This window comes from Cricetulus griseus, assembly GCF_003668045.3.
Source record: "Cricetulus griseus strain 17A/GY chromosome 1 unlocalized genomic scaffold, alternate assembly CriGri-PICRH-1.0 chr1_0, whole genome shotgun sequence".
Lineage (NCBI taxonomy): Eukaryota > Metazoa > Chordata > Mammalia > Rodentia > Cricetidae > Cricetulus > Cricetulus griseus.
The window spans coordinates 218,750,927-218,776,488 of record NW_023276806.1 but is presented as its reverse complement, the minus strand read 5'-3'; the positions used below and the strand labels follow the sequence as shown (position 1 = coordinate 218,776,488).

The 25,562-nt window shown below is 43.5% G+C and overlaps 1 protein-coding gene across 2 annotated transcripts in view; it reads right to left on the bottom strand.

The window, feature by feature from the left end:
• Slc25a13 (solute carrier family 25 member 13) overlaps nucleotides 1-25,562 on the bottom strand; it is a 189,850-nt gene that overhangs the window by 110,123 nt on the left and 54,165 nt on the right. For both annotated transcript variants that reach the window (XM_027389891.2, XM_027389892.2), the window contains exon 4: nucleotides 13,039-13,154. In XM_027389891.2, the coding sequence (XP_027245692.1) occupies nucleotides 13,039-13,154 (116 nt within the window). The remainder of the gene's footprint in view (nucleotides 1-13,038; nucleotides 13,155-25,562) is intronic.

The following is a 25,562-nucleotide window of genomic DNA, read 5'->3' as shown; positions in this document are numbered from 1 at the left end:
TGACCGCATGGAAATTAGAGGTACTATCTTAGAAACAAGTTTTTCAGTTAAGATTTAAATTGTTAATGCTTCTCTATATATTACAGAAAGACATTAAAGGAATTTAAATTTCTTTTTAAAACCAGTTTTTTTAATATTTGTTTTTATTAATGTTTATACATAAAGGGCTTCAATTTAGAATAATTTTTAAGCAAAGCCTGACAATGTAAAGTTGTTTTATAAAAGCTGCTAATCTATTATAAGATATTAGTTAAGTTTAGGGCGTTGGTGGCACACACCTTTAAGTTTAGAGCGTTGGTGGAGCACGCCTTTAATCCCACCACTTGGAGGCAGAGGCAGGTGAATCTCTGTGAATTTGAGGCAGGGCTGGTCTACAGAGTTAGTTCCAGGACAGCCAGGACTGTTACACAGAGAAACCCTGTCTCAGAAGTAAGTTTAAACAAAAGCAACTAAAATGTGTACAGGTAGGTAATATTTAAGGACTATAAGGTAACCCTATGCAGTCTTAAATTCAGCTGTGCTAAGTTTCAAATATTTTACTAAGTTAAAACCAGTTACAGTCAGGCTGGAAATTAATTACAGAAATAAGACCTTACCTAGCCACCTGTATGCTTCTTGTGTGCTTAGGGCAAGTAACTAAAACAGACAAACAGACCTCTAATGCTTCAGAGATCTTCAGAATATGACATTTAAATTGTTATCTTTAAAGTTTATAATGTCAGACAGACTGCCAGATCCAGACAGTGACCCAAAGTCTCCAAAGAAGATTATGAGGCACCTCAGTTCCTGCACCTGGACCAGTGAGCGAGATGCTCAGATGTGATACCTGCCGCCTGCCAGAACCTGGCCGAGACTGTGGACAAAGCTGCTGGACACTGGAAAATTGATTGCACCCCCTTTGCCTAGACAAAACAAGGTCAGTCTTTTCCATGTCCCTCTTCCACAGAGAGGAAAAAAAAACAAAAACCTCTCACCTTATAGGCCTGGCGAAGATTGCTGGTCTTTGAGACAGCTGCCTCTAGCGGTAATGGAGAAACTTGGGTGTGGCTAACTGTATATGGACTGGCTTCTAACTGGCTTCTGTCACTTTTTAGTAGATTCGGATAAAATATACCCTTGTCAGATCTCTGAAATATTAATGGTTGTCAACTTGGCAGCATTAGACAGTCAGATCCACTATAGACTATAGTCAGCATGTTAGCTGATAAAATAGTGACTATCTACTGTTCAGGCACAAGCTCAAGTTTTTTTAAGTTCATTTTGGTTGTCATGTAAGTACAAACTTAAAGGGCTTTTCATCAGGCCAAAGGCACCTCTGTCCAATCAGAAGTTAGCTGGTGGCGCTATGCTTTACGACCCTGGGTGTACTTTACGGACAAGCACACAGCAATGACACACAGAGCATAGCAACCACCCTGGGAGGGTCTATGGGCCATAACAACCAGTTGGCCAATCAACACAGGGCAAGCCCTCCAAGCCTGGAGGCACACCAATCCTGAGCCTGTGCGACCCCTAGACACTCTCCTTACGTTGCCCTATAAAGATCTGTACACAGCGGGTTCGAGCTGTCTTTGCAAGCCATCCGCCATGGCGGGTAGGTGAAAGACCTGAGCTAACATGGGGTTAGCTCATTAAAAAACAATAAAGCCTCATGCAGTTTCAGCAAGAAAAACAAACAAACAAACAAACAAAAGCACACATGTAGTCAAGCTGAGCTCTACTGAAGCCACATATGATGCCAGCAGATTCAGATTTAACAGTCAAATATAATTTAAAACTTCCAGTCAGGCAGTAGTGGCACATGCCTTTAATCCCAGCACTAGGGAGGCAGAGGCTGGAGGATCTCTGCGAGTTCAAGGTCAGCTTGGTCTACAAGAGCTAGTTCTAGGACAGTCTCCAAAGCCACAGAGGAAACAAAAGAAAAGAAAAAAAAAAAAAAAAAAAAAAAAAACTTCCAGTTTTACATCTTGAGAGGAACAAAGCTGCCCTAACTGAAAGTCATGTGACATTCTGAAATGGACACTCTCGTAGTGCCAGAAGACAAGTTTCAGTTGCTATGAAGCCAGGCACCTTTCCCCCACTGAGCGCTCTCACGCATGGAAGAATAAATGACACCAGCTATTGTTCAAATGAAGTATGAACTATGTTCCCTAGGAGAGCATGTTTAAAACACATCCCCAAGCATCACGCCCAAACATTCTGAGTCAGCCGATGGAAGCTGGAGGCAGAGTGTCCACAAGCACCATGTACAATCACAGTAAGACCCAGGGTCAGCCTCACAGGTTAAGAACCCTATTGCAAGATCTGAGGTATCTCCCAATGCTCAAGCATAACACACCATAAATCAGTGAATGCTGGGAACAATGTGGCCGAAAGGCAAAGGGCCAGCAGAGATTTAGCGCAAGATCTAATCTGCCTCTCACAAGCTCAACCTCCATCAACAGCAAAGAGACCAAATGAGAGGCTTTCCACGTATCTGCTAGAACAAGTATTTTTCTTACAGTAGAATACTAAGGTCAGCAGTCTACAGTAGAGCAAGTCACTTAAAATGGTGTTCAGAGGCAAAGAGTGGACTGTGGCCAATGTCCAGATGTGTCTGCTTTAATCATCTCCTGCATCAATTATCATCATCTTTCATCATCAATAAGGAGCACAACCAAGCAACTCTAAACTCCAAAATGTTTAAACAGTGTAAGAATCCTAATTCATTCTGTAAATGCAAGTATAATAACTATATTGTTAAAAAAAATCCTAAGCGAGTTTCCTTAGACAGATGTTATCGAAAATAATTTTCTCACAAAGCATTACCATACATTTAACCCTACTTAACGGCTTCAAGAGCAGATGGGCTACAAAAGCACACCCACAGTGAGCCCATATTAGTATGAAACTGTTTTACTTCAATTAAAATGTCTAACTATCCACCCCCAACATATACCTAAACTGTAATTTTCTCTAAGAACTTCCAATATGCTCTTGATTTTGTTTCCTTTATCAACCTATCAGAGCAAATCTGCCTTGCAACTGTTGGAAGAAATCAGTCATTAGCAGCAAGATTACAGCGAATTTTCCAATTTAGAAAAACTGTATTTTTATCTCTCTCTCTCATACTGAAAGAATAATGGTATAATTTTACTATTTTTAAATGAGCTGTACAGTTTAAAATTGTCAAATTTCCCCACTGCTCCAAGCTTCAGGATTTAGTGTTAGCAGCTCAGCCTCCAGTTCTCTACACCTTCCTTCTTACAAACAAACTCTCTTCAGCTTCCATCTTGCACACAAAGGCACACACTCATGCATGTGCGCCTGGGTGGAAGGACAGACAGATGGACACAGGAAGAGACAGACGGTAGGGACCCCCAATCTAATCTCTTCATAGCCTTGAGGAGAATGTTTAACCTCCAGGCCCGTGGTTAACTAAGACTGACTTCACATGGCTGTTATGATTTACTCTTCAATTGACATTCTTCCACCTTCTCAACAAGCCTGCCTTTTTTTTTTTTTTTTTTTTTTTTTTTTAAAGAATGTCCCTATTTCTAAAATGGAGTGATGAAGTAGCAAAAAGTACAATATTTTAGCCATTTGAGCATGGACGATTCTCAAATTATCCCACCAACTGGAAGTACTCTCTGATACTACTATCTTTCAAAATTGAAGCCATTATGGTCAATCGTGCAAATCCGTATTTAGCTTCTCGTAAATAGCGGATTTTTGACCCAATGAACTGGAAGAGCTTCTGAACAGTGTCGGTGCTGACAGGATGCTCCAGCTCAGGCACGTTCACGATCAATGTGCAGGAGTCTGCTTTCAGAACTCAAGCTACTCTCACCTGGAATCCTAGCCCCTTTGCAATGTGGGTGTGAGCAGGAACCTTCACCTGCTAATAAAATCTACCTACTGTAGGACACAGGTTTCTTTCAACAAAATAACATTACCTTTGTGAAATGCCAAACCTAAAGTCAGTATTAACAAAGGCAGTAACAAATGACTCTTCCACTGAGCTTAAAGACGATGCCTATGATTTCCCATCTAGCCCCATACTGAGGATGTCCCAGGCTTTCAGAAAATCTGCCTTTACCTGAAATGTATGTGCTCCCCTTTGAGAGTTCACGTTCGCACACTGTTAACTCTCATCCCTTCCTGCAACCTCCCCTGCCAGGGACTGGAGCAGGCTGTTGCAACATAATTCCTTATGTCATCTTGCCTACCTATTGTCCCCATGTGCACTGATTTCACATTCGTCACTCTGGGGAGTCAGAGACAGACTCTAACCCTGAATCCCGGGAGGGTCCTCCACACATCACTCATGTCAGAGAATTAGCCAGCTGAAAAGATAGTTTGGAAATAAAAATGAACTGGTTTAGCAATGATCTCAGTTTTATGAATTTTTCATAGTGTGCCACAAACAGTGGTTTAAGCAGTAAACCAGATTTCCTTTGCCTACAGGACTTGTTGCGCCTTAAGAAACTTGAGCTTTTATGCTTTCTGACTGCCTAGTCTCTTCCACATGACCCTTATCAACATGCACAGAAAACGCTGCATTACATTAAACAACATTTTTGATGTAAAAATTAAAGGCCAAAGCCACTGTACTTTCTAATAACAGGGCAAGACTGGACTGGTTTCTGGGGCCTCACTCTCTCTGGCCAGGAACTTACAATGTAGGCCAGGTGCTCTACCCACACACGAGAGGCTTCATCACACATACAAAGGTCATGGGCAGATGAGTTTGAGGCCTTATGACACTCACCCGCCCCCTATTTCTCCCCCATCACTCCAAGCATCGTCATGGTCCTAAACCAGTGCTCTGAAAGACCAGCGCCAGTTGCCAACTGCCTCTCCTATAAGATAAACTCTTGCCCACGGTCCTGTAGTTGATGTTACATGGTTTCTCCTCCCCCACAGGCTCATTCACATCTCTGAATCTATACCTTTAATCTCCTCATTCTGTTCCAAAACCCACCTTCCCACACTCCCCCTCCCAATACTCAGGCAGCCGACTCCAATAACCTCCATCCTTTCTGCCCACTTCCGGGCGATAACCTATCACCGTGGGCCCTTTCCATTCCATTAGAATACAAGTTCCATGAGGAGGAAGTGTTAGTCTACTTCACTGTTCTACCTCCAGTCCTACAACATGGTACAGAGGCAGGAATTAACTCTATTCCATTTATTCGAAGCATTTGGGTCAGTGGCTTCAACCAGAGATGTGCCAAGCCCCTCCCCCAAATCCCATCTCTCAGCTCCCACCCTCTGGGTCTAAATGCCTACATGCTTACTTAGAAAACAAAAGGCAGGACCTAATGGAGGAAAAAGATGATCCCGGTTTCTCCCACCTGGCTCCAGCCAGTCTTCCCTTTCTAGCTGAAAACTCTCCCGTGCATTGGGTCGGGCCAAATTGCACAGTTGTTCTGGGTTCTCTCTCCTTCATCCTCTCAGCTGTCCTCTTGTTCACCTGCTCTCTCAAATACATCCCATCCAACCTATCAAAGAACACGATAAATTCTCCTTTACAAATATACTCAGAGTCTGGGTCAGCAAGACGGTCAAGAAGGTAAAGGCACCTAACCATGTGAGTTTGATCTTCAGGAATCATACAAGGGAAGGAGAGAACTGACCCCTAAAAGCCTTCTGTGGCATGGGCACATATGTGCATGCACACACACCAGTAACAAAACACCCAGAATCGAACCAATCTCCCTGACACCACCCCGCCTCTACCCCTCTGTCCCAGCCAACACAAGATCTCTTTTTTTCTACCCAGGTCACTCCACACTCAAAGCAAAAATCAGAATGACCCCATTCACCACCTGCAAAATCTGTCACGCTTCCGCTAGAAAATCCTGTAACAGTTTCCCCCACACTCACCAGCAGAATATATGCCCTTCACTTCCTGGCAGTGCTCCACCTGGCAAGACCTGTTAGCTCTCTAGTTCTCCTTCTGGGCTCCTCCTGCCTCACTCGGTTCCCATGGGTGCTCCTCTCTGCTTCTCAACCATGCCACACACACTCCCATCCTTAGCGTCTGGCCCATGGCCATCCTTCCTTCCTGGGAAAGTCTCCTCCACCATCCCAAATCCATTTAACCATTTCTTTCTATCTTCCCAAGTCATTCTGACTGGGCTAAGGACACTGTTGTGGTTGAATAAAAGCAGGTCTACCATGGGCTCACATATTTGAACATTTGGACCCCATGTGGTAGTGCTGTTTAGAGAGCCTATGAAATCTGTAGGAAGTAAAGCCTTGAGTCCCGCTGCAGATCTATTTCTAAAACATGCCTATCAGAAATGCTATGCCCTTTGATTTGGAATCCTACATCTTCTGAAGTCCCTTGTAGCTACACTCTTGAATCCTATGGCTTTAACTCTGCAGGACTTGTCCACCTGAGACTAAACTTTTTCACTTGGCTTGTCCTCCTGTTTCTTCATGTTGCATACAACAGGGTTTCTCCTTAAACCAAAGTAACACTCCATTGTATGACTAGCTTTCATTTTGTTAATCATGAGTTACTAGTTACTCAGCTCCTTCCATATTTTGGCTATGGTGAATATTATCACTTGAGTCCTGATATCACTTCACAATCCTGGTTTCAATTGTTTCCACTAAGTAGCAAGACACAACTGCTGTATTCCTTGGCATCTCTGCTGCAGATGGCTCTACTCCAAGAAGGAAAAGTCAGAAGTGCACCAGCACAGCCTCTTCCAGGCTCACACTAGTCTTCATTTTATAGGAATTGCCTGGCACCTGCACCTTAAGGGAGTATAGCCTTACTCTTAAGAAAGCCAAGTCACAATCCAATGGGTTCACACCTATTGACTCCAGTGACTAGCTGTAAAAAAACATCAACTTTCATTACTCCTAATTCCTCCCATTATTTCATATATATAATATATATATATATATATATATATATATATTTACAATTTTAATTTCTTGTAAGTATGTGGTTTTGTTGCATTAGATGAATTTATATTGCTGTGCAACCACCACCCGCCCAGAAATCTTTTCATCTTGCAGAATGGAAGCTCTGTGTGCATTAAACACTAAATCCACATTCCTGTCTTCTCCCAGCCCCTGCCAATCACTACTCTACTTTCTTCCTGTATGAACCTATCTTAGGAATTTTGGGCAAATGGAATTATACTACAAATATGCTTTGATGATTGGCTGTCTCTTTCCAGGCCCACGTGTTATAGCTTGCTTGGTCACAGTGAGTTAACCTTCTCCCATAAAGAAAAGACTTCCCCTCAGTAGAGCAGCTGTCTACAGTATCCAAACCGAATGTTACCATCTCCAAACAGACAAGATCTATTCATTATTTGTGTGTGTGTGTGTGTGTGTGTGTGTGTGTGTGTGTGTGTGTGTGTGAATGCACATGCCTGTGCCTGCAGAAACCACAAGAGTCCATCATATCCCCTGGAGCTGGAGGTACAGGTGGCTATGAGCTACAGATGTGGGTGCCAGACACTGAACTCTGCTCTACTGAAAACAGAGTTAATCACCATCACCCCAATGCTGACAAAGTTCTTAATGGAGGGCTTTTGGTATTCTTCTACTTACAGTAAGTTTAAAAACAGGCCAGATGAACTGATAGTGATGAATCCAAGCTGTGACACTGGAACTGGGGGAAAGTCCTTCCCACCACTGGCTCTGCTCTCTTCTCATATGGACAATGGCCACATCACATAAATTTCATTAAAATATTCGCTGACAATTTGCATGTCTACTATATACAATGAATGTCAGAAAAGTATGCTTTAAAAATGAAAGGCAAATTTTAAAAGTGCCATGATATAAGTTGAAAGTGAAAATAAAAGCATTTAGAACATTCTTTTCTCCACATATAAAGAATCATAACTTATTATCTAGAATTTTTCACTTTTCCTGACATCCTGCCAGGAACATGTTCATATAAAATGTTACTTATAAATATCAGATATCAAAATAGAAAATACAGTGAGTGCTTGGGATGTGGATCAATGAATGCTAGAGAGTCTGCCTATGTGCAGAAAGCCCTGGATTAAATCTATAGCATTGTAAAAAAAAAAAAAAAGAAAAAGAAAGGAAGAAAACATAGCGAGAGCAAGAATAGTGGAGGTGAGTTTTCACACAGGATACAGAAGATAATGAGCTGGATATGAAAGGAAGAAAATTGGCCTAATCGGGGTCTTTTCATTGCAGCAAACACAGGAAATGATTTTAGACAAGAAAATACAAGAAATGTAAACAAGGCCTCAAGAAACAGGGGAAGGCTTTATGAAAACACGACTTTTGATTACCTGTCACACTGTCCTTCTGATTTTGGTGAGTAGCACAGCCAGCATTGCTGAAGGGCAGGCACTTGGTCACTGGTGACAAACACTGGTGCACCCTGGCCCTACCTGCAGAAGCCGATCTCCTGTGGAAACCCTATCCACAGAGAGTGCACCTCTCTCACCCTGTATAAAATGCAATAATGGTGTGTGGGACATCGGGGTGAGACCACTCTCAAGCCTTCCCTGTGATTCAGGGGAAAGCTCCAAGTGACCACACACAGTGAAAACAATGCTCCCTTTATGATCACCGCAGGGGACAGTCTATCTGGGACATCAAGGTGAATGCCCCCCCACCTGCTTTTCTCACCATTGTCATTAATCACTTCCAAAGATGCACACTATCTTCCAAAAATGCAAGGGGCCACTCTAGAACAAGGAACTTAAGAGGGCTAAGGACAAGAACAAGCAAGACAGCCACTCCCCACACCGCACAACAGCCTCAGGTACACAGCTAGGCAGACTGTTCATCTGGACTTCTGTTCTCTGATGACTTTGAACTCATGACACCAGGACTGAGTAGGGAAGTCCTCTTGGTTTGTCCAACTCGCATGCTGTGTGACTGCCTGGCTGTTTTTATTTCTTCAAATCTGTGATGAATTTCCCAGAACACATTGCTAACTTCTTACAGCACCTGCTGCCCAAATGTCCTTAGGCTGCCCCATTACACTTGCTTTGTTTCCCTAAACTAAAAGACACCCACACCTACCCTGTGAAAAATGTTAGAACTTTGATAATAACCTGCAGTTCAGTGGTCATCTGGACACCTTAGTACTGTGCCTTAGTACTCTTTCCTCAGTACTAAGATACCTTAGTACTGTTAGCTAGAATTATCTGAGGGCTAATGGCTCAGAAGATCCAAGCCATATTTTAATGAGATCTGAAGGGGAACTCCTAATGGATTTATCATAAGTGTACATAGGACATACATGCAAAATGTCATTGAACCTCAATGATCACACAGGTAATACATTACATAAGGACAGGGTAGTGGTGGCCCAGGGGCTCTGCGCTCTGCACCAGTCACAGGCAACTGATGGCATAAAGAGAATGTGAACTCCCCCAAATTGGGATTGCCAATCTCATACAGTCTGAGAGAGAGAAGCACACAGCAGAAGGACCACAGTTAACATTATTTGGTCAAAGGACTTCTCAAAGAATAAGAAAAACAGAAACCAGCTGTCATGGTTAGAATGAGAATGGTTCCCAGAGGATCATCTATTTGAATAAGTGGTCCAAAGTTGGTGGAACTGTTAGGGTAGGATTAGGTAACACAGCCTTGTTGGACATGTGTCACTGGCTTTGAGTTTCCAAAAAACTGAAGTCATTCCCAGTATGTCTGTCTGTCTGTCCATCTATCTGTATACGTGTCCCCACCACTACCTCCTGCTTAGGAATCAAGATGCCAATTCTCAGTTGTTCCTACCACCAGGTCATTAGCATGTCATTATGGACTCTAACCTCCCAAATTAAACTCTTCTATAAAGAACCTTGATCACGGTGCCTTATCACAGCAATAGAGAAGTAACTAAGACAGCAGGGGAAGGCAGAGGGTCCTTTACTCAGGCTATTGTTTCATATCACCATTTTTCTAAAGACCTTTGCTTTTCACATAGCACTCCCATATGTGGTGATGCTTGTCACATGGTCTGGAAGTGGAAGGCACTGCCTCAGTGTTCAAAAATCTAAAATCATTCCCCTATCCATAACCCTCACACCACTGTCCTTTCTAAATTTATAGCTGCTTCTTGTCTGCCCCCACTGCTTCTCCTGTCCTAACATCTCCCCCTGCCGTGGTGAGAATCTGGGTCTACTGATTTAATTTAAAATGTCCCTCACAGGCTTATGTGTTTAAACACAGGTCTCCAGTTGGCAGTGTGGTTCTGGAAGGGTAGAACTTGCAGGAAGTAGAATCTCACTGGAGGCAGTATGGCATCAAGGTGGGCCTTGGTGGGAACCCAGCCTCACTTCCTGTCAGCTCTCTGCGTCTCAACTGTGGTTGCAGTATGCCCAGACACATCAAGCTCCTGAACCACATGTTCCCTGATATAGACCGTAGCCCCTGGATCTGTAAGCCAGAATTATTCTCTCCTCAACTTTCTTTCAATCCTCCACCAGGGATCCTAGCATGGCTGTTGCCGCCAATATCCCTTGCCAATGTGTCCCCAGGAAGAAAAGTGTTATGCATCAAGGAGTCCATTCCTTACTCTTTTCACCCCAACCTGGCCTCCTCCCATTTCTACTCAGACTTGTACAGTCAAGGAAGTAGACGAAGCAACACACTGTGTGAAACCCACAAGGTAACAATGCCATGGCATCATCATCAGAACAACTTCCACGAGCCTCCATGCTCACTGTCTGGTTGAAGACTCTCATGGTCTTTTTCAGGGCTGTTACTGGAAGCTGTGTGTACAGTGCTGTGGGGGACCTGGGTGACAGCTCTGTCATAACAAATTAGCCTGGAGGAACAGATACAGAGCAAAAGGCCAATCCAATAAACCAATTAACCTCTCTTACCTGTGGCATTCTTAACTCTGCTTTTGATAAGAAATGGGCACTACTGTGCATAGGGACAAAAATAGCAAAGCTGATGGTGGATAAGTGTGTTTGATTGAGAACCTGTGCTGTGTGGCACCTGTATTTGTCCCTTATCTGTGCCCTTCCCACAAACACCAAAACACGGCACCCCCCCCCCAAGAAGTCTGAACAATTTAGAAACAGAATCGCACATCTAAAGTGGGCACTGTGATGATTCATCTTCATAACAACTTGACTGCCTTTACAATCACCATGAAAACTCTCTTCTGGATGTATCATGAGGGTGTTTCCAGGATGATTTAACTGAAAAGGGGGTGACCACCTTGAATGTGGGTGGCACCATCTACCCCACCTGGAGTCTCTGATTGGATAAAAAGGAGAAAATGAGCAGGATGCTAACATTCAACTTTCTGCTTTCTGACTGTGGAAACAAAGTGATGAGCTGCCTCACACTCCAGCCTGCCTCGGTGCCTTCCCCATATAGACTCATATCTCAAACTGTAAACAAAAATCAGTGATTTCTCTCTTAAGTTGCCTTTTGTTGGATATGTGGTCACAGCAACAAGAAAATTCACACAGATACGCCAGCCATTTCCCCTAAAGGACAACTCACATGCTCAAAGGGCTCTCGGCTTCTATCTAAGCAAGGGTACAAGAGGTTGGCAGAAATCTCAGTCTGAGGCACTTGTGGAACTTTCTGGAACCTCATTAGTCAGCTTCTTTAAAGCAGAGTTTACTCCGGCCTCAATAACTCCAGGTCTTCCCTTTCTACACATAGAAGATTCCAGGGTTTTCTGTAGCTTTGCAGCAAACTTTGTTGAAGATGCACTTGCCTTTTAAAATTAAAAAAGGCCACCACCAGAAAAGCGCCATGTGCACAGAGCTGGGGAGCAGCAGTTCAAAGCTCATGGTATTCAGAACCATTCTAAACCAGCAAACTGTTCGGGAAGGACAGGATGACCACAAAAAACACTGGGTGAATGGGAACTTGTGGTGGTGGAGGCTTATGATCATCCTCCACCCCCACAGTGGAATGGAGGAAAGCATAGCTCACAGAGAGGAAAGGGGACGCAAGTCCTTACTAGCTGTCGCCTTCTGAGAGTGTGCAAGGAGTCCTGCCATGCTGTTGTCTACCTAGAAACTAAAGCGTTATATTAAAGCTAAGCCAGAGCACTGTCCTTCCTCTGCAAAGAGTTAAGACATGTGAGCTACAGACCCAAATGTATCACTGTTCAAAGGGACATGCTAAACTTAAAAGAATGTGTGTGGGCCAACACCAGACACCACCCCTTGATCTATAACGGTGTCCTGTCTACAAGACATTCTAAGGCAATGGTGGCACAAAACCTGTGGGAGTAACCAACCAATATCTGATTTTGACTTAAGGCCCGCCCACTCCACAAGATGAAACCCATAGATAGCCCAAGGACCTAGGGTAAAACCAAATACTACTGTTCTGAAAGAAAAAAACAGCAGCAATAGAAAGAAAAAAAATTAAATGACTCCTATAACATTGGGCTATACATACAGATTGCATTGTTCAGCAATCATCAGAGAAGCTTCCTCCTACAGCAGATGAGAACAAATTACAGAGACCCACAGCCAGGCATTATGCAGAAAATGAGAAACCTTGGAACACTTAGCCTTAAATAGGGTGTCTCCATCAAATCCCTCCCCTCGGGGCTCAGAGAACATTGAGGAAAAGGAGGCAGAAAAAGTATAGGAGGCAGAGGGGGTGGAGGACACCAAGAAAACAAGGCCCTCTAATTCAACATGATCAAACCTCGTATGAACTCACAGTTCTGGGGAAGTATGTATAGGAGTGCACAGGTCTGCACCAGGTTCTCTGTGTACGTATTATGGCTTCCAGTTTGGTGTTTTTATGGGATTATTGAGTGTATAAATGAGTAGATCTGTTTCCTGTGCCTTTTCTTGGACCCTTTTCTTGTGTTTGTTTTGTCCAACTTGTGTTATTTTTTGTCATACCATATATTACTAGCCCTTAGGAAATGTTTTCTAATGAGACAGAAAGGGAGTGGATCTGGATGGGAGGAAAGGTAGGGAGAAAGGAAACCATAATCAAGATACATCATGTGAGAAAAAAATAATATTACAAAAAAAAAAAAGGAGTGTGTGGGCATCTTTCATTCCTAAAACAAAGAAATGCTCCCACCACCATGTTCCTTACCAAAAGTAACCTCTCCTTTGCCAGCTTTGTCAAACAACTGGAAGGCCACCATAAACAAGGCATCTGGAGCACATAGGACAGATTCAAATGCTACAAATTCTTGGAAGGATATTAACCTGCAACATAAACAAAGACACAATGTCAGTCCACTGTAGAAAATAAAACCATACACTAAAGCAACAAAATCAGTCACCATTATCCAACTGTAAAATCCAAATTAACACACCAGCACTTAGCATTTGCTTCAGCATCCAGGTGAGGCAATCACACATAGAAACTGAAGAAGGGTGGGGCGGATGGAGCACGTTAGCAAATACTAAGGGCACTGTGATTTCTAATGTACCTGTCTCCTCCACACTTGAGGCCCCAATCTTCCTCCGCACACTGTTGAGCTCTGTGATTAAAGCTTGGCTACTGGAAAATGATGGCAACAGAGAGAAGTGGCCCTGCTCGCTATTAACAGTCGTATACACCACATGCAGCCGACTACAAATACCCGTTCATTACTGGCAGCTCCTGGCCACACATGAAGTGCGGATGCTACAGAGGGAACATCAGCTAGATCAGGCCTGTAGGGTGACTCGGGGAACTTCTGGATTCGGTAAAGCAGATAGCTCTAGTCTGGGGACAGTATAAAGGATACATAAATCCAAATGCAGGGACCAAAACAATGAGGACAGTTTTCCGGCAGAAAGTAAAAGGCAGGAGGGAGGACCCTCCCTGTGTAATAGCACAGCAGCTAAGAAAGTTTGCTTTTCTTCCAGAGACGGCAGTTCAGTTCCCAGCCCCACACCGAGTGGCTCACAATGGCCTTTAACTCTAGCTCCCGAAAATCCAATGTCCTCTTCCAGCTTCTGTGCACACACACAACAAAGCTAGGACATGTACAAGGAAATGATAATTGTAATTGACTTTTGCCTGGACACTGAAGTACATAAAAGAGTATGCTGGAGGACCAAAGGTAGCTTTAAAGACAGGAAGGAGGCCATAATGTTCTCCACCACCCCCCCCAAAAAAAAAATAGGAGTGAGAATTTCTGAGGAATGTCACAACATGATCAAATCTATGCTTCAAGAAGAGCATAAAAGGCCAGGGTGCATGACGAAAAGGGGAAAGAAGTCCATAAAAGACTTCCTATGAGCAAAGGTCTTTCACCACTGACTTATATTATAAAAGTCCAAATATTTCACTAATATACTGGCAAAGTCCAAGTCTCTGGAAATATAAGGAAAGAAAATAAGAGTATTTCCATATGCCTCACAGAACACTTCATTCTTCTGAAACTGCCTACACAGAGAACACATTTGTGTACAGCACTACAAAGTAAACTTAGCTGTTTCCCTGAATGTCACCTGACCACAACAGATTCAAAAAGGAAACCTCCGTACATTCCATCCAGCATCCCCACCATTCTCCTTCCTCCATCCAGCATCCCCACCATTCTCCTTCCTCCACCCATCATCCCCACCATTCTCCTTCCTCCACCCATCATCCCCACCATTCTCCTTCCTCCACCCATCATCCCCACCATTCTCCTTCCTCCACCCATCATCCCCACCATTCTCCTTCCTCCATCCATCATCCCCACCATTCTCCTTCCTCCATCCAGCATCCCCACCATTCTCCTTCCTCCATCCAGCATCCCCACCATTCTTCTTCCTCCATGCAGCATCCCCATAATTCACCTTCCAGAGCACATCCTTCACAATGCATGGACCATTCAGGAATGAGTATTTCAAGAGAATACCTGCCCAGAACACTTCATCTTCTGCTCCAACTCTCAACTGGACAGACAAGGGGAATGTAGGAGATGAGAAAGGAAGCAGACAGGACTGCAACATTCTTGGCTAAAACCAGGAGATCGTCATGGGTGCACATAACTCCAGGAATAAGGGCATCACGTGTAAAGAGCAAAGGAAATAATGCACAAGGGATACAAGAAAAGGGCACTTTCTTTCCCACGGAAGAACTGGGAAGGGCTTCACAAAGGCATGACGTTTAAAACATACATTTTAAAAGCAACTAGATTTTAGAGATACTTTCTCTCAAACACATTTTGCCTTTGAGGAAACTGAAATAATTGGCCTCTGGCATTTTGTACTACAGAGCAGGTAGACAAGATGTTCATCTGGAGAGAGATGGAAAGGACAGGACTACAAGGACATCGCACATGGGGAGAGTAGCAGGTGAATGCAGAAGCATGCACTGTGTATACAGAAGACACTGGGTAATGCGACCAGAGAGACCAGCTGGAGCTGTCTTGCCAGAAACCCAAATCAAGAGACAGACCTCCACGGGCTACCAGAAGAGAGAAAGCACTCCATATTTTTAGATGAAAGTCAGGATCACATCTCTGTTTAAGAATGAGCAATGAGGAAGATGAATTTAAAGAAAGGAAGAAAAGATAGGGTTGACTAATACCTAAGGTAGACGAGGCCCACGCCAGAGGGGGACTTGTGGAAGCAGACAGAGAGGAAAGACCTGACCACGGACATCAGGTGACCACCCTGGTCATGAGAAGACATCAGAGATAGACACAGAGACAGAGATCAGGAAGCTCCCGAGCCTCCTGATGTGATGACTAAATGAAGAGAGGTGAGAGAAGTTACAATCAAAGGAAAACCAAACCGGAAGTCTGGAAAAGAAGAGGCTGGTGGTATCACCTGCACACAAGCAGTTCAGATGCTGGTGTGTGGAATGAACTGTGCCTCTCCAATAGCCCCAGCCCCAGAGCCTTAGCACATGAGCTAACCTGGACAGTTAGCTGGCTCTGCGATTAGCGGGGATCAGGAGATACTGGAAAAGAATGGCGAGCTAACCAAGAAGAATTAGAAACTCATGCTTAGCAGGTGTGGGAACTAATGTGTGAAGATGGAGATGGAGGTCGTGCTTCTGTGTCTACAAGTCAAGAAGCACCAGAGTCTGCCAGTACACCCCAAGTAGTCAAAGAAAGGTAGACAGCATTCACTCTCTGTCTCTCTCTCTGTCTCTCTCTCTGTCTCTCTCTCTGTCTCTCTCTCTGTCTCTCTCTCTGTCTCTCTCTCTGTCTCTCTCTCTGTCTCTCTCTCTCTCTCTCTCTCTCTCTCTCTCTCTCTCTCTCTCTCTCTCTCTCTCTCTCTCTCTCTCTCGGCCTCCAGGAGAGAATAGCCTTGCCAGCACCTTCATGATGTCCACCATCCAGAACATGAAAAAAAAATTATTTATGTGCATCTGTCTTTTGCCTTCATGCATACCTGTATGGGGGTGTCAGATACACTGGAACTGGAGTTATGGACATTTTGAGCTGCCATGGGTGGGTGCTGGGAATTGAACCTGGGACCCCTGGAAGAACAGGCCATGCTCTTAACTACTGAGCCATCTCTCCAGCCCCCAAATTTGAAAACTGTTTGCTCCCTTTGGGTTTTTGAGACAGGGTTTCTCTGTGTAGCTTTGGAACCTGTCCTGGAATTCATTCTGTAGACCAGGCTGATCTCAAATTCACAGAGATCCACCTGCCTCTGCCTCCTAGAGTGCTGGGATCAAAGGTGTGAGCCACCACTGCCTGTCTCAATTTTGAAAACTTTTAAAGACATGTGCTTTTGGTATTTTTGTTAACAGCACCTGAGAACAGCAATATAGAAGCTAAGATTAGTAACAAAGACCTGGGTGAGAAGGGGTTAAACAAGAGTTACTGAAGGCCAGGATGAAGCTGGGATAAACTCTTCTGGTCCTCTCCCCCAACAATGTTCTAATAAAAGGTACCTTTGAGGAACTCACCAACTGGCCCACACCACCCAAAACACTCCAGGAACTGGGGTAACTGTTTCTGTCTGCTCCCTCCTTGCCATCACTCCTTGGCCCCTCCACCCTGTTGGGCTGGTACCAGCAGCTCTGCAGTCACCCTGTCCGGCTCAATAGAAGACCAGTGGGCAGCAGGGGGGGCGGGTAGTGTGCTGAGACAACAAGCATGGGATTAAATTAACCCACAAAGGCATCAGGCTAGCTAAAACAACCACACTGTGTAGGATATAGAAAAAAAAAAAAAAAACCCTCTTGTTTTGTGGACTGAACAAGGCTTTAAATTCAATAAAAAGAGCATCTTGCCTTTCTCAGAATGATGAAAAGCCTGCAGACTCTATAAGGGTATAAGAGTTTCTCCCCTGGCATCTTAACGTCATTTCAAAACCATAGCTGGCCAGTGAAGACTGGTATTTTAGGCACATTACTGATACCAAAAAGGTATGTAATTTGGTAATCCTATTAGATACAAGCATTATACCTCTATGTAGGAGGTATACAGAGCAACCATGAAATCACAATGTGCTATTGTTCATCAAGATCATTCTGGATTTTCAAGGTAATCTGACTGGATGGCCATGGGAATAATTACATAGTACTATATGCACTTACAGCATGGTTTCCACAAACATCTATATTTTCATATAAACACCGCTTCAACCTTACTTTACAGGTTTAATGGGTATTAACATGTGTTGCAAGGAAGGATACAAGTTTCATCAAGTTCAAACTTGGCTGGTGAACACACTTGCTTCCTTTTCCACCACCCCCAACTGCCAAAGCTTCTTCCACTGTGTCAATGTCCTTTAGGAATAATCACACATGTCTGACTAATTCCATGACAAGTATGTAAGGAGAGGTGTCCTATGTCAACATTCACTCATGGCAACTAAGAGTAGGATGCAGCCAATGAAGGTGGAAGCAAAACACAGAAGTCACATTTTATGCCGTGGCTCATAGTTTAAGGGAGAATGTGTATGAATAACCAGAACTTCTTTCTAGCATGCCATTTGGCTTTTCTGGAGCACCAGGGTCACTGTTCGTCTGGGCCATTTATACCAGCGGTAACTCTACAGCACCTTAAAGTCCAGGTGAAACAGCCAAGATGCTGTCTATCATTATAAAACACTCAGCAGTGGTGGCGCAGCACTTGGGAGGCAAAGGCAGGTGCATCTCTGTGAGTTCAAGACCAGCCTGGTCTATAAGCGCTAGTTCCAGGACAGCCTCCAAAGACACAAAGAAACTCTGTCTCAAAAAACCAAAAAGAAAAAAAAAAAAAAGAAAACACTCAGCTAAGGAGGAACCGGGATAAAAAATGGGTTTATTTGGCTTACACTTCCACATCACTGTTCATCAAAGGAAGTCATGACAGGAACTCCCAACAGGGCAGGAACCTGGAGGCAGGAGCTGATTGCAGAGGCCACCGAGGGGAGCTGCTTCCTGGCTTGCTCCTCATGGCTTGCTCACAGTCTGCTTTCTTACAGAACCCAGGACCATCAGCTCAGAGATGGCACCACCTACAGTCGACAGGACCTCTCCCATCAATCACTAATTAAGAAAATGTCCTATTCGCTTGCCTACAGCCCAAACTTACGAAGGCATTTTCCTAATTGCGGTTCTCTCCTCTGAAATGACTTTAGCTTTTGTCAAGTTGACATAAAATTACCCAGCACATTCTTTGACACTACAATCCCACTTCTAGGAATTTATCCTGGGAGAAAAGTTAATAAATTTGTTCAAGTTTTTACTTCCAGAAATGTTCACAGAACACTCACGATACTAGCCAACCAAAAACTAAAAAAAAAAAAAAAAAAAAAAAAACCTTTAACATACAATATGTGATTGGTTTACTAAAAGAATGTTTATATATACAGTATTAATTAACCACCAAAAATGTTATAAGCATACCTGTGGGATTAAGCTAAAATTCACTTAAAGAAACTACATAGTAACTGATTCCATTAGCAGAGCCTGCTGGTGCATGCCTGCCATCTCACCACTTGAGAGGCAGAGGCAGGAAGATCTCAGCCTGAACTACAAGAGGGAACTCAGGACACCCTGAACTAAATGATGAGACCCTGTTTCAAAACGCCAGGTCTGGTGAGAGGGCTCAACAGATTAAAGGTGCTTGTTACCAAGCCTAAGACAGTTGAGTTTCACCCCTGGGACCAACAAGATGAAAAGAGTGATTCTTACAGGTTGTCTTCTGTCCTCAGAACATCCAATCATACATACATGCACATGCCCCAAAATGATATAATGAAAAATACTCTAAAAGAAAAACAATCAAAATAACAAAACCAAAATGTAATTCTATTTTGCTACGAGTGGACAAAAGTCTTTACGTAAGCACGTCTGAATCATGCATGTCAAAGTACTAACTGTAGATGTCTCATTAAATTCACTTTTCTTCTTACTCATATTTTGATTTTTTCCAATGACACACGAACCATACTGTTTTGAAACAAGAAAAAAAATTAAAATTCACACAACACAAGCCAGGCGGTGGTGGCACACACCTTTAATCCCAGCACTCGGGAGGCAGAGGCAGGCTGATCTCTGTGAGTTCGAGACCAGCCTGGTCTACAAGAGCTAGTTCCAGGACAGCCTCCAAAGCCAGAGAAACCCTGTCTCAAAAAACCAAAAAAAAAAAATCACACAACACAAAACATCAAAATTCCAAGCCTGGATAAGGGCAAAAGAACTGAATGAGGGAGCAAGGGGAAGACAAGACTGAAAAAGAAAACAAATGCTTGGTGGGTATCATAGGAACTTTAATTATACAAGGTGGGTGACTCCAGCTCTGGCCTTCCTCCCTGCTGGGGCTCATTCCCACCCTGCAGAGGCTGAGACCCCATATGATCCTTTCATCTTAGCCTGGCTCCTATCTCCAGGCCAATTCTGTGGCCACGAGAATTTACACAGCTGCACACGAGGCTCTGATCTGCTCAGACTTTAGGAAGTTCGAGTGTAGACAATGCACCATATCAAAATCCAATTACCACTTTACTCCGATTCCTAACCACAAGAGTGCTTCCCAAAAATAACTTTTCCTTATTACCCCCTTCCGTGTGTTGCAACAGAAGCCAAGCAATTGTCCGGGATTAGTGGCAGAGATAAAAGTAAAACAGTAAAATCGAACTCAAGAAACAGAGTTCCAAGACCACCCAAGTTCAAGTACTGAGGAAGAGGAGGGAGAGGAAGCAGCAGTGATCAGAATTGGACTGTGATCCCTAGTAAAGAGCTATGGACTCTATAATTTTAACATCTTTCAATAGCTTTTTGGCTTTCCCAGTCCTGCTTGCTCCCACTTAGATGCCTTGCAAATAAGACACTGCACGCGTTCATACTCTAGGCTACATACAGTCCTAGACATAAATGACTAAATTAAAGGAATCTGGGTCCTTGAGGCACCAATGAGCACAAACACACACAAAGATCACTCCAGAATCAGACAACAGAATGCAGAAGAATAAAGGAGACAAACGCATGAGAGCTGTGCTCAAGGCCTGCAGATTCTTCATTTGTTTGTTGATGGTTCCGAACACAGTGTGCTTCCTTCCTGTGGAGAATGAGAATCAACAAGCCATTCAGAGTGGGCGTGGGATGCTTTGTCTCAAAGGTCAGGCCAACCTAAGCCTAGTGTCTAGCCTCCATGGGATAGACAGACAGCTGGTGCTACCACACAAGGCCATGGTGTTGTCTGGGCCTGGACTGCTGCCTAGGGCCATGTTCAGGTCTGTGGCCCAGCAGCCATCAGGGTCTGAGTTGATGTCTGTGACTCTAGGCTGTGAGGGTGCCCAAGGTAAAGACAGACTCCTGAGACTCATGTTAGTGTCTAAGGGCCTTGCCAATACTAGGGCCATGGTGATGTCCAGGCCCAGGATGCTTCCTAGGGCCATGTCTGGGTCTGTGTTCCTGTAGATGGGGTCTGTGATGATATCCATGTCCATGTTGCCACATGAGGGGTCATAGGAACCATGCATGTTGAAATCTGAGGGTTGTGCTGAGCCATCCCTGCCCCCCACTGGCCCTGGGATAAATGGCCCTGCCCCTCACTGGACATTACAGCATGAGAGCTGCCCCCTACCCCATGAGACCCCCTCCCCAATGGGAGCTGGTCCCTGCCCCTCACCACGGGTGTTGGAGAGCTGGCCCCAATGGCATGGGCCTAAGAGAACTGGCTTTGCTCCTCACCTGAAGGGGACAGGCCCAGTGTCTTAACAGACCAGCTCAGCTACCACCAAGACCCGTATTCTGGGTCCTGGGTTGGCCCACCCTAACAACTACCCCATCTATAACCTGCTGGGGTGCATGAAGGGACTGGTCCTGTGGAACAATAGGCAGGATTCCATGATTGGGGCAACAGCAGGATATCTGAGAAGAGTTTCAGTGAGGGTCCACTGACGATGGTGTGCCAGAGGCCTTGAACCAGACCAGTGACTCACTGCAATGAACATTTTGTGGGTAGAACTGACTGAAAAAAAGTGTATACTGTGTGTCACACTGCAACAACCAATGCCACTAGGATGAATGAAGAGCTGGAAAGAAGAAGGAACGAGGTGAGGTTTTGTTTTTGTTTTAACTGTTTTGTGCGGGTTTCTTTTGGGGACGTGCTGCAGGGGTGAGGGCAGGATAGGAAGGGACTGGAAGGTGAGCAGGATTTGGCTGCATGGTGTGAAATTCCCCAAGAATCTATAAAGAATTGTGTCATAAAAGAAAGAAAGAAAGAAAGAAAGAAAGAAAGAAAGAAAGAAAGAAAGAAAGAAAGCAAAGAAAGACAGCTGGTGGCTGGCGTAAAGAGTGGTAGGGATATTTGAAGAGTTTTATCCCCATGTAAATGAGAACAGCATCACTGCAAAGTGTGTGCAGGGCAGTGGTGTGTCTTGATGGAGCCAAAAAGATCCCTTGAGGCAGTACATCACAGTCCATAGACTAAGCTGCTCTCAGCAGCCGCAGCAGTAGAGACAACATGGGCACATTCAGGCTCGATTTGCTAGAAGGCACTCTGAAGGAGCCTCGACTACAAGTCACAGCCTAGGGCCCTGTCCCCCTGGATGACACCTGGAGGCCTGTGGCTGCAGGAACAGAGGCAGCCAGAAAACTGGCAAGGCCCTAAGGTCACCAAGGATATGAAAATGCCCAGTAGGCAAATGCCAAGGCAGCTCACACATAAACACTCTTAATTAACAGGCTAGTTGATGGTCAGAGAGCACACGGAGGCCTCCCAGCCCTAATTATGAAAATTCATAGAAACTTAAAAATCGCTCTAAGAACAGACAATGAGCTACACTTGGTTTTAAGCCAGCAGAAATAAAGTGGAAACTAGCCTGAGTTCTAGCCTTACCTTTGCCTAGCTACCCAGTGGCCCCCTTTCCAAGTTCATGAGGGATCTGTCTCTCTTGCCTGGCTTTCTCCTGAAACCTTCTATCTCATGTGGGGTCCTCAGGCAGAAGGAAATCTTCCCATGCCTACCCTGGCTCCAGCATGGACTTGGCCTCATCCGTCTGGAGGCCAGTATAAATCAGGGTTCTACTATACTCTGGTTCAAACCTCACTGGAGTGTTTGCCAAGGGCCTATTTAAATTCATTGGCTCCAATGAAACCTGGCACATTGCATGCCATTCAAACAGGCAGGCAACTGGCTGGCTTTGAAAAGCTATTAAAGAATTTTATTAGTGATTTTACTGTGTTATTATCATGAATTTGGTCTGTAAATACCACCTCTACATAGATCACTACTTCCCATATTGGCAAAAGGAGATAAATAAATAAGCTTTCATAACTGTGAGCTTAACTCAGTGAGTGACTCATCCATATTGCCAACCCTGCCTATCTGCCCACAGCCATACGGCACACTCCAAATAGCACTCAAGCTACTCGGGCTGACAGTGTCAACCAGGGGGATGGCATGCCTATACCTTCAACATCCTCTTTCATGCCAGAGGAATCAAGCACTTAAACCATGACTCATCCTCTTCTAGTTCTGTACCGATAGTCAACTAACACTCAATGACAATTTTTTTTTTTTTTTTTTTTTTTGAGACAGGGTTTCTCTATGGCTTTGGAGGCTGTCCTGGAACTAGCTCAGTCTGGTCTCGAACTCACAAATATCCGCCTATCTCTGCCTCCTAAGTGCTGGGATTAAAGGCATTCTCCACCAACACCAGGCTTCAATGACATCTTTTACAGACACAATGTATACCCCATCTGTTCCTTTTTTCACTGTTAGGTAACTAATACCCAGCAACCTTGGGCATATCTAAGCCACATCGCCAATATCCTACTTTTCAGATTTTTGATTCTGATTGTGGCCAGTTATATCCTAGAAAAGAATACTAAACGCTTCCTGAGCTACAATTAAATTCTGTCTCCATGGTCTAGATAAATAGGTATTAATTATCATTATTTTAATTTCAGTACTGTCTTTAAAAACGACACTAAAGAAAGGGAAAGTAACTGTACAGCCTGTTGGAATAATGATTTACGTTAACAGCAGATTTTCTTTAAAAAAAAAAAAAAAGCAAAAAAACACTCTGCTTCCTACATCTTTCCTTCTTCTTTAGTTAAGGCTGGGTGAGAAGGCTTCAACTTTATTAAAATGGCAAATGAAGGATAATGGGGAGATTAAACCACAGAAAAGCAATCACTCACTGAAAAGCCAGCAGGTGAACAATCTGCCAGGCAGCTCTAAGTGGCCACTAAGACTGTTGATTCTCCAATCTCGGGTTCTTGTCTTGCCTTCCCTCCAAAAATGGAGTGGGCAGGCAGTGAAGGGCGGACAAACGAGAGGGACTTTTATTTGTCGTGAGGGAAAAACAATACAATAGGGAAGGAAAGACCTGAGTGAGAAACCAGGGACTCATCAAGCCTCTCATGACCACTGTACACCAAGCAATGTTCCCCACAACGTGGCTTGTTACTTTACCCAGATTAACTCTGTATAATCAGTTATTTTAAATGCAGGGGCCACGCCGCGTGCAGAGCACACGCTGCAAATGCCTGGCTCATCAGACTGCAGTTTCCTGGCTTATCGCTGGAAAGCTCATAAAGCACCCTGAGACTCTAAGTCGGTGTGGCTGAGGAATTATTTTTGTCATGGAGACTTTCTGTAAAAGACAGTCACTTGTGTCTTTGCTCAAACAGCAGTTAAGGAAAATCGAAACTGAGCAGGATGGTTTTTATTGGAAGACACTGCTGTTCTTGGTGGGTTTTTCTGGATCTCTGAACCCAAGTAATAGTAATTAAAACAATATTCTAAAACAAATAAAAGGTCCCTAAGCACTGGCACACACATGAAGTGACAAGGGCAAAAAGGCTATTTTTTGGCATCTGCCAATGGTGAATTCCTATTTAATCACTCTGTTTTAGGAAGTATAAATAAATAATAAGCACCAACTGAAATAATGTTTAAATAAATGAAATCGTTAGACTGATTTCCCATGAGTAGCATTTTGAATTACAAATATTTTAGCATTTTCTTTCATTCAACTAGAATTCCTAGGTTTGTGATAAAAGTACACCAAAATCTCTCTTGGTGTGAACAAAATATAAACTCTAGGCAAAGCAAAACATAAATGACAAGAAAAACCCCTATCATTTTAAAAACATAAAATGATTCATAGTATGGACAAAAAGAAATAAAAGTGCATGGCCAGAATACCACCCCAAGTCCCCAGCAAACACTAATATCTGCTGTGCCAGCTGAATTCAAATTAACCCAATTTTTACACGTTAATTAAACCAGCTATTTTCTTCTTATTGTATTTTTGCTTCTTAAATAGTAGAGTCTACGAGTGATTCCCAACAGACTTGTTCCAACAACAATGACGTATTCATTTACTTCTATTGTGACCATACAATACAGTAACTGAGCAGTAATTTTTCACAGTCAATTACATGTGTGGTTCTTTATGCTTAAAGATGCTGAAATAATGTGTACTATAGAGCCATATGCCTGAATCTCTAGTCTGCCAGAGGCAGTTGCCTGGGTAACACATTTTCTCTCCAGTTCAGCATAACCCTTCATTGAATATCATTAGGTGTCATTAAATAGCAAACATTAACATGAACTTCAATATACGGCTTGCATGGAGTCATTTTACCCGTGTAAACAAGTGTTCCATCAGTTACAATAAGCTTAAAATAGATTATGATTTTCTGTATTTAAGAACACACAAAAAAAGTGCCCACATGTTGATCCTAAATTGAATTTGCACAAATTTCTGGTCAAATGAAAATTCAGACTGAGTTTCAGGGACAATACTTCTCATCAACATGGTCATAACATCCATATAAACAGAGAAAGGTGAAGTGTTTTCAATTTTACTCAGTGTGGCAAAAAAACTACTACATCTCCTATCAGAGTGATACATTTGCTTCCAACAGGAATGAGGGAGAAAATGCACTGGCCTTCAGCAACAAAAGAAATTTAAAGAAGGTACTTAGGAGGTAAGATGTTTAGAAATAAACAGGAAGCATGAGATGTTCCATGCAATTTCCCAAAGAGGCTTCTAGATGTACTGAGGTATAATTGACCCCCGATATTGCACACGCTGGAGGCGTACAACGTATTATCGTATGCACGCACCTTCTGAAATCATTACCATAATTAAACTAATTCATGTATCATCATCTCAGTTATCTCACATAGTTAAAATAGTTTAAATACTCAAAATTTAATGAAGTATCACATAGTCTCAAATTACAGAAATAACTGATTCACACAGGGTGTTCTAGAAAAATGC